The sequence below is a fragment of the Erythrolamprus reginae genome, chromosome 2, assembly GCF_031021105.1.
Source record: "Erythrolamprus reginae isolate rEryReg1 chromosome 2, rEryReg1.hap1, whole genome shotgun sequence".
Taxonomy (NCBI): Eukaryota; Metazoa; Chordata; class Lepidosauria; order Squamata; family Dipsadidae; genus Erythrolamprus; species Erythrolamprus reginae.
This window is the reverse complement of record NC_091951.1, coordinates 181,724,871-181,734,953: the sequence shown is the minus strand read 5'-3', so window position 1 is coordinate 181,734,953 and position 10,083 is coordinate 181,724,871. Positions and strand designations below refer to the sequence as shown.

The following is a 10,083-nucleotide window of genomic DNA, read 5'->3' as shown; positions in this document are numbered from 1 at the left end:
GGAGGCTTTCCTTGAGCCTCCAGGATGGCGAAAACATTCTCCCCAGGCTTGGAGGCCGTGAACGGGCCAAATGTCAAGTAGGCTTGTTTCTCTCCGAGCCTCTGCGCATACCCTGCATTTACCTGCATCCAAAATGGGCCGTGTGAGGACTCCTGGGAGGGGCGGGGTGAGCAGGGCCAGGCAGGAGTGGGATTTGTGGGTTCTCAGAACTGCCCAGAATCTTAGCTAGAGGTTCTCCCGAACGCCTGCGAACCCCCAGCAGGCCACTCTTGACCTCACTTGTAAATTGCAAAGCAAATGCTCCTTAGAGGGAAAATATGTATATTTTCTGCACTCTTTTGACCCAGCATTAATGCATTTCTAAAAAAGGTGCAATGGTATGTTTTTACAGCAAAGAATGAGAAAAACTTAAGAGTGCCTGCTGTGTTGATTGTGAAGACTTAAGGCACCACCTGCTGGCAAATGTGCAGGTAACTACACAGCTGGGGGTTTTTTGGCCAGGATACTCCTGTGTACTAAAACAATTTCCTTTTTCTAGTGGACTATGAGCAGTTGAAAAAAAATGATTGCTTTGTTTTACTGGCCATTTTGATAGGACAGTTTTCCAGTCCAGCCTTTCCCCATAAGGATTAAAGCAAAAGCCACTTAAACAAATGACAGAATGGGCTGGGATATGCAGAGGGCTGCTCTGCACTTCCCTACTTGCCACTTTGTGTTGAACAGGGGAGGAATAAATGCTGTCACCCTCAATCCACACTCACACTGTTGGGAAGATGTCCTCCACCTGGGCTTTTTTAGTCTATATCAAAAGTAGTGTCCTGCCTCTTCAGCTAGCAGGAACAGAAAGCTCTGAGCACTTCGTTCTGTTGTTTTAGACCAGGAGTAAGCAAAGTTGGCTCTTCTATGACTTGTGGACTCCAACTCCCAGAATTCCTGAGCCAATCATGCTAGCTCAAAAATTCTGGGAGTTGAAGTCCACATGTCATAGAAGAGCCTACTTTGCCTACCCTGTTTTAGACAAATATGTGCCTAATTGATTAATATGTGCCTACTTCTTTAAAAAGCTCTCAACCACCATAGCAGAATCTCTTAGCATAATCTATGAAATATTCTTCGGAACCAGGTCTCCTAAATCATGCTCACTAGCCATGGTCATCCCTATCTTCAAAAAGGTTGAGCCCAACCTAGTTGAAAGTTACAGACCAATCTCTTTGAGTTGCATAACCTGCAAAGTCATGGAATCATATATAAACCCTCCACTTAGAGACAAACAACCTACTCTCTAACAAGCAAAGTGGCCTCAGAAAAAAATTGTCCTGCAATCTGCAACTCTTAACACTGCAAAATCATATGGACTTCGCAACTCAACCAGGGTAAAACAATAGACACAATTTATATAGACTTTTGTAAAGCCTTTGATTTAGTGGTATACAAACTACTTCTAAAACTAAAATTTTAGGGCATTTCCGATTCCCTGTATAAATGGATAGCTGCATTCCTATCAAACAGGCAACAAGTAGTCAAAACACCCGATCAAACACTGCACTTGTTGACAGTGGAGTCCCCCAAGGAAGCATTCCAGGACCCACACTCTTTATACCTGTAATAGGTATTTTTCAGAAATATATAAGGACTTGCAAAAATTACCTATGAAAATATGCCTGTCTGTGAGATTCCATACCAGAGAAGTTTGAACCTGCCTAAGTAAGAGCTGTAAAATAAGATCATTTTATAAAATTTACAAAATGCATGATTGTTGTTTTAAAAATTGTTTTTAATATATATTAGCATTTTCAGAATTTCAAAATAGGTAATCAAAGTAAATGTGATTTAAGAAAGTTCAGAAACCTTAGAATCTAGGCATTTAGGAATATTATGGTGTGTTTTAAATTTACACATTACATTAAATCACAATGCACTACTGTACATTTGTTTTCAAATTTAGACTTGATAGCCTCATGAAATGTTTCAGAGATGCTGCCACGACATCACCTTGATTAAAACAGGATGGAATCAAATTTAATAAAATCCCGATTCCCATCTGCAGTTCAGAAAATGTGGCCAATAAATACAGAAACAATAAAAACTAACTTTTTTTATGGAAGTCTTTTATTTATTTTTTACATATTCCACTTTCAAAACGCCTACTTTATACCTCATAATTCACTGGCAGCTGAAACATGTTTTGGTTTATAGAATAGAATAGAATAGAGTAGAGTAGAATAGAATTTTATTGCCCAAGTGTGATTGGACACACAAGGAATTTGTCTTTGGTGCATATGCTCTCAGCGTACAAAAAAGAAAAAGGTACATTTGTCAAGAATCATGTGGTACAACACTTAATGATTGTCATAGGGGTCAAATAAGCAATGAAGAAACAATCAATATTAATAAAAAAATTTAAATAATTGATAGCTCATGGTAAAACCTCTGTACAGCCTGGGAAAGTGTGACTCATCCCTCCTTCCTCCCCAATTCCGCAGAACTATCCTCCCAGGTTGAATTGGGATGCTGCTCCGACGCAGTCGGTCCAAGAAAATATTATACATAATAAGGACATCCTATCTGTCCCAAAGGGGAGAACTCGATTTAATTCAGCTGTTTCTGCTTTGGTACGAAACGTACGGGAAGAACCATTGCAAACCACGAGGCTCCGGTATTTTAACTACTGTATATGAGAAAGGGGGGGGGGGGGCGCAGAGTTGGGAAGAGAGGAAGTTCCTCTGCACATGCTCAGAGGCATGCCTTCTTCCCCGCTTTTTTTTCCCGAAGGAGAAAAAGAGAAAAAAAAGAGGCTCGGCTTCAGGTTGGCTGAGACCCTCCGCTCGCGCATCCCCGGACTTGGCGGGGAAGGTTTCTCCTTGCTGGCCCGCTTCGCCCCCCTCCTCTTCGTCTTCCTCCAATCGCGAGCGCCGTTATTGCTGGGTGGGCTGTTACATGGTAACCACCTTCCCCCAATAATCTAGGCCTGTATAAGGCAGTTTTTAAAGTTTTGATTTCAAGCAACACCCCCCCCCCCCCCCCCCCCCCCCCCCCCCCCCCCAGTTTTTTCCTGATGCAGCATCTTGAGCTATCCAGGGCAGACTTAGTACTGTATCCAAATATGCAGCCGCGGTTGTTCATCACAATACATATAGCCATACCTTACAACTACTGTATGTCTATTACTATAAGCTTTTGTTTTGTTTTGTTTAAATCTGGTGTGTCACAAGCCAAGAACTATCCTTGGTCTTTGAGAGGTATGCAGGAGGTGGTATTATTAGCAAGATCTGCAGTTCTAAGAAATATGATTTACTTTAATGGAAATTACTTTAAAATTATTTAAATGGAATAGTTTGTATGATTGCCTTTATTTAATTTTATCCCATTTCTGTTTTATTAAAAATAGTAAGACTGTCAATTTTGAAGATTTCCTGGAACTTGCATTTTTATGTACGGTATATACTTTTTATCTACCGTAGTTTCCTTCTGTTGGAAGAAATATCCAGGTCCAGTTCCAAGCTGGGAAAAAAGCACTGATGTCAAAATGGAAGCTGACTGGAGAATGGAATGGGATACGGATAGGACAGGATAGGATAGAATATAATTCTATTATTTACTAAGTCTGCACTATTCTTACAATTAGTTTTTTCTCATCATTCCCATCTCCTCCCAATTTATGACTGTATTACTTTAACTTGTTGCTTATATCTTTAAGATTTTTATTAATATTGTTTCCTGATTGCGTATTTGACCCCTATGACTATCATTAGGTGTTGTACCTCATGATTCTTGACAAATGTATATTTTCTTTTATGTATACTGAGAGCATATGCACCAAAGACAAATTTCTTGTGTGTCCAATTACATTTGGCCAATAAAATAATTCTATTTTATTCTATTCTGTATTGGTCAAGTGTGATTGGACACATAATGAATTTATTTTGGAGCATATGCTCTCAGTGTACATAAAAGAAAACTTCCTCAAGAATCATAAGGTACAACACAATGATAGTCCAGGTAAAAATAAGCAATCAAATCATTAGGAACCAGTTAATGTAAATTGTAAGGATACAAGCAAAAAAGTTATAGTCATACAGTTATTTGTGGGAGGAGATGGGTAATGGGAACAATGAGAAGATTAATAGTAGTGCAGGCTTAGTAAATAGTTTGACAGTGTGAGGGAATTATTTATTATTTATTTATTTAATTAGATTTGTATGCCCCCCCTCTCCGAAGACTTTGTTTAGCAGAGTGATGGTGTTCAGGGGGAAAAACTATTCTTATGTCTAGTTGTTCTGGTGTGCAATGCTCCTCTATCTATAATGTCATTTTTAGGGTAGGAGCTGAAACAATTTATATCCAGGATGTGAGGGGTCTGTAAATATTTTCACAGCCCTCTTTTTGACTTGTGCAGTATACAGCTCCAACGTGCATGTGTGTGCCGGCAAACTGATTTTTGGCTCACACAGAGGCTCTGGGAGGGCATTTTTGGCTTCCAGAAAGCCTCCAGGAGGATGGGAGAGGGCGTTTTTACCTTCCCCCAGCTCCAAGGAAAACTTTGGAGCCTGGGGAAGGTGAAACACGAGCCTACTGGGACCATCTGAAGTTGGGAAAGAGGCCATTTCCAGCGTCCAGGGGGTCTCTGGGGGCCCAGGAAAAACTGTTTTCGCCCTCCCCAGGCATTGGATTAAGGGTGTGGGCACTCAGGCATGTGTCTTATGTGCCCATGTTCTTTCGGCATCTGAGGAAAAAAAAGGTTCACCATCACTGGCCTAGAGACTGTTTCCTGGCTGCCACAAGAGGGAGACTGGATAGGCTTCTCAAAGGACATACAAAGGCAACAGGATTGTTGAGCACCTCCTTGGCCAAAGAGGACAGGCTGTGTGACATTTTGTTCATCATTTTAATTTTTTATATTATTGTGATGCTTAATTTGATTTGATTCTCGTGTTAATAATAATTATTGTAATTAAAGTCTATACCTCCCTCCAAACCGTGTTGATGTGCTGGGCCAGGTCGGGCTGGTCACTTGGCAAAGGGATAGAAGGGCCCAACTGCCAGCAATCTTTTGGGAAAGGAGCACTACATATCTATGAAAAAAAATACTTTGGGAGATTCCTTATCAGAGAAATCTATCTGCTTAAAATCAGTTCAGCGTGATCATTTTGTGATATTTACAAGATGAATCTGTGATTTTAAAAAACAAATTTCTAGTATCTTTTAACTTTTTCAGAAGTTCAAAATAGCTAATCAAACCAAATGAGATTTAAGAAAGTTCAGAAACCTGAGAACTAAGTCAAGGCATTAAGGAAGAATATGGTATGCTTTAAATTTATACATTGCAGTAAATCATAATACACTACATTTGTTTTCAAGTTTAAACTGATAATGTATTAAGTTCATAGTTCAAACATCATCTTTGCTGGCTTGGTAACTAGATTGTTTGGAGGTTTTTTTCTTTAAAAAAAACCAACACATTTACTAGGGATTAGACTTCACACGATCTTCCTCATTGCCAAATGAATGTATACTGCTCAAAAAAATTAAGGGAACACTCAAAATAACACATCCTAAATCTGAATGAATGAAATATTCTCATCGAATACTTTGTTCTGTACAAAGTTGAATGTGTACAACAACATGTGAAATTGATTGTCAGTCAGTGTTGCTTCCTAAGTGGACAGTTTGATTTCACAGAAGTTTGATTTACTTGGAATTATATTGTGTTGTTTAAGTGTTCCCTTTATTTTTTTGAGCAGTGTATTTTCCTCATATGTGCTACTCCTGCAGCCTATTTTTACTATACCTGGAAAAGTTTAGGTAGTATTTCTAACACCACACATATTATTGTAAGATAGTTTTAGGGAAATATTGGGTAAATTCTCTGATGGTATTTCCCCTTATCCGGCATTTCCAATTGACAATCACTCTCCTGAATATTATAGCAGGGCAGGTTGGGGTCCAATTGATTTAGCCTTTATGTTTTATTATTTACTGCATGCTGCTTCTGATGGGACCCTCTCAGGAGGCTGCTCTATCAGAAGACTGATAGCCTTATGAATTTTTTCAGAGATGCTGCAGTGTCATCTTTGGGATTATAACAGGATGGAATCAAAAAAATTAATAAAATTCCAATTCCCATCTGTTGTTCAGATAATGGTAGCAAAGAAATGCAGAAAAATCAAACTACGTTTTTGCAACCCAGGTATTGGAAGTCTTATTTATTTATTTATTTATCACACATTCCACTTTCACAAAACCTATTTTATACTTCATAATTCACTAGCAGCTGAAACATGTTCGGTTTAAACAATTGATAAGTAATAGTAAAGCGTCTGTACAGCCTTGAAAAGTGTGACACACTTCATTCTTGGGGATTGAAATTAGGAGAAAGTCTAGCGCTAGAGCAGGGTGTCCAGGGGGAAAGCATTTTGAAATTCCCTGACATTTCCCTGTAACTTGCGATCTAGATGACATCATACCAAACGGTTAAGCCGTGGAGAAATATCAGTAGCTGAGAAAGCAAGTTTTTGCCAGTTATGCTCATTTTTGCTTGACTCTGCCATGCAGCACAATCTGGGTTTTTTAACATGATTTTTCCTTGCCTTTTAAACATTTTAATACAGTTTGTTTCCCCCCCCCCCCCATCTTCCCTGATATTTCCTGAACCGCCGATTTCCCTGATAATTCCCTGATTTCCAGGTTTGCTGGACACCCTGTAGAAAAGCCAAGTCCTTGCTCATCACCCCTCCTTCCTCCCCATCAGGTCTATTCAGGTTGATTTGGGATGCTGCTCCGACGTAGTCGGTCCAAGAATATATTATTTATAATAAGGACATCCTATCTGTCCCAAGGGGAGGGGAATCTCGATTTAATTCTTCTGTTTCTGCTTTAGTGTGGAAGGCATAGGAAGAACCGTTGTACACTAGTCAAGATACAAACTGAACTCAATAAATAAAAATCATCCTTTTCCTCCCACTTAGGACTCTGTGACTGTAACTTGTTGCTTGTATCCTAAGATTTTAATTAATATTGATAGTTTCTTCATTGCTTATTTGCCCCCTTTGACACTCATTAAGTTTTGAACCACATGATTCTTGACAAATGTATCTTTTTCTTTTATGTACGCTGAGAGCATATGCACCAAGATAAATTCCTTGTGTGTCCAATCACACTTGGCCAATAAAAATTCAATTCAAGAGGCTCCGGTAGTCTAACGATATGGAAGAAAGAGAGAGAGGGAGGGAGGGGCAGAGTCGGGAGGAGAGGCGATTCCTCTGCACATGCTCAGAGGCATGCCTTCTTCCCAGCTTCCCCCCCCCCCCTCCAAAGGTTAGGAATGCCTCCTGACGTAGCCGAAAGGTCGTGCCGCAAAGGAGGGGGGAAAAAAAGAGGTTCAGGTTGACTAAGCCGGCGGGCGGCATGCACTCCCCTCGCTCGCCCAGCCCGCCTCTCAGCCACCCACCCCCCTCGCGCGAGACCTGGAGCTTTGGCGGGCAAGGCTTCTCCCGGCTGGCTCGCTTCGCCCTCCTCGCCTCCTCCTCCTCCTCCAATCGCGAGCGCCCTTACTGCTGGGTGGGCTGAGCGGCTCGCCTGCACGCCCAGCTGATCCGAAGCTCAGCCATGGTAATCGTGTTCCCTTGCTTTGTTCTTCCTCCAAACCCCCCACCCTCCCCCGAAGATCCGGGGCGGAGATCGGTTCGGGGGCGGAGGGGGGGGGCAATCCAGGCCTGCGAGGGGGGTTGGGGTGGAGAGGCGTGCACTTTCCTCTGCGGGCCGTTTGTCTGCCGATTCGCTCTCCGGATAAAAAAAAAAGCCCCCGTGCGCCCCCCCCTTCTGCTTCCGTCCCGCTCCTTCCATGGAGTCCTCTGGGCGCCGGGTCTGTAGCGGGACGCGTATAAACGGGATGGGAATAGCCCGGGTCGTGATGGAGATGGCGGGGGGGAGGCTGCCAGCTCCCGCCTCTGGCAAACGGATGGAGCCCGAGAGGGATTGCGCGCCGCGCGGAGAAATTGCAGAAGCATCCCAGCTCGGGGCAGATTCACTAAGCAGCCGCCTTTCAGCCCGTGAGAAGAAATAGGTGCACACATCCGCTAAATAGAGTAGATCCCTCGCCCTTTCTCATTCTGGGTGCAGGATCTGAGTGGGCAACGTTCCCTTGAGCGGGAGGATAAACATAGAAGGAGTCGAGGCAGCCTTTTGGGGTCGAGGCCGCCAAGGATCTGAACCCTCAAGCCTACTGCATTATTTATTCTATTCTATTTCTGTGCCACCCAATTCCTAGGGACTCAGGGCAGCTCGCAGCAAAATAAATATGGATCAATATAAAAAAATGTAATTTAAAATAATTGCAGCCATCCATACATTCAAGGGCCAACCGCTAGTAGCCAGTTGGAGGTCAGTGGCCCCAGGTCTGTTGGAAAAGCCAGGTCTTTACGGCTCTCCAGAAGGCCAATAAGGTGTGGGGTAGTGTGGATCTCAGGAGGTAGCTGATTCCAGAGAGTCGGGGCTATCACAGAGAAGGCCCTCCCCCGCAGACCCACCAGCCGACACTGTTTAGCTGACAGGACTCGAAGACGACCAACCCTGTGAGATCTAATTGGTTGCTGGGAGATATGTGATAGAAGGCGGTCTCTAAGATACCCTAGCCCTGAGCCACGTAATTTAATTTAATTTATTATATTTATATTTAGGGCTTTAAAGGTAATAGCCAACTCCTTGAATTGTGACCAGAGACTGATAGGAAGCCAGTGCAGCTTGCGAAGAATTGGTGAAGTGTCTGTGTATCTGGGTGCACCCACCACAGCTCGTGTGCTACAATCTGGTACCAGCTGTAATCTCCAAACACACTTCAAGGGTAGCCCCATTTAGAGCACATTTCAATAATCCAGCCATGAGGTGATAAGGTGATAATTTTGTCAGTTTTCTTCTCTATCTTCAACCACCCACAGACACCTCAAGCCCAGCAGGAGGAGGCAGAGGGCAAATAAATTAGACGTGTGGGAATGTCTACATTTAATAATGGTCATGCAATCAAGACCGTATGCAGCCTGGGCAGAGACACTGGCTAAGAGGCATTGATGTGCAAGCTCACACGAGTGTGTTTTTTGTACATGTGCATGCATTTCAATATGTACATCAATGTAGGGCCATATGAAAGAGTGTGCTTTATGTGGATGCCTGTTTACTGTAAAAGGTTCAGAGAGACACATGGCTGTATCAATGTGAACTGTATGTATAACTTAAACATAGATACATACATTAAAGATGCATTTTAAAGAAGACCGTTCCTCGCAGTGCAATCTAAAATGCTGTGACTGAATTTTCAGAACAGCTTTTGGAGTGAGAAAGAATATTATTAAGATAAGGGAGTTGAAGATGCACAGAAATAGATTTCTAGCTGATGGGTTGTTAAATGTACCATGCAAGATATTTTAAAACCTATGTGAATCCTAGTCTGGTCTTAGATGAATTCTGAGGATTGTTCATGAGATTGTTCAGTGGAGAAGTATTTGGTTGTCAGTAGAAAATACACTCTCCAAGAAAAGCAAGAAAAATTGATAAATTGGCTAGAAGGTCCAAGAATCTAAGCCTCTATAAGGCAGCTTTTAAGGTTTTAATTTCAAGCAAAAAACCCAAACAAGCAGCCTTTTCCTAATAGACCTTGACTTCAGGGCAGATTTATAGCCAAATATACAGCTATGATTGTTCATCCCAATATATATATATAGCTATACCTTACAACTGTCTGCCTATTATAAGCTTTTTGTTTTGTTTTGTTTAAAGGAAGGGTTTTCCCGTAACATATTTTGAAGGCCAGGAGCTATGCTTGGTCTAAAAGAGGTAGTATTATAATAAGATCTAGAGCACCAGGAAATATTATTTACTTTTATGTAAATTACTTTAAAATTATTTAAATAAAATAGTTCATGTGTTTGCCTTTATTTAATTTTATCCCATTTCTGTTTTATAGAAAATAGTAAGACTGTTAATTTTTGAAGATTTCCTGGAGCCTGCTCTTTTGCTTTCTCTATATATACTTTTAAATCTAGTTTGCTTCCAAAATTTGATTAGCACACAACAAGAAAGGGCCATCCGTGG

At 41.6% G+C, this 10,083-nt stretch overlaps 1 protein-coding gene across 7 annotated transcripts in view; it reads left to right on the top strand.

Annotated features, from left to right (window-relative positions):
• The first annotated feature begins 7,263 nt into the window (after positions 1 to 7,263).
• The window catches only part of PRPF40B (pre-mRNA processing factor 40 homolog B), a 36,090-nt gene continuing 33,270 nt past the window's right edge, over positions 7,264 to 10,083 (top strand). For 4 of the 7 annotated variants that reach the window (XR_011558113.1, XM_070740663.1, XM_070740668.1 and 1 more), the window contains exon 1: positions 7,525 to 7,608. Coding sequence is in view for 5 of the 7 variants with exons in the window: in XM_070740663.1 (XP_070596764.1) it covers positions 7,606 to 7,608 (3 nt within the window). In the remaining 2 variants the exon portion in view is untranslated. Of the gene's footprint in view, positions 7,609 to 10,083 lie in introns of all 7 variants that reach the window. The other 3 variants (XM_070740666.1, XM_070740667.1, XR_011558114.1) reach the window with 3 other exon arrangements.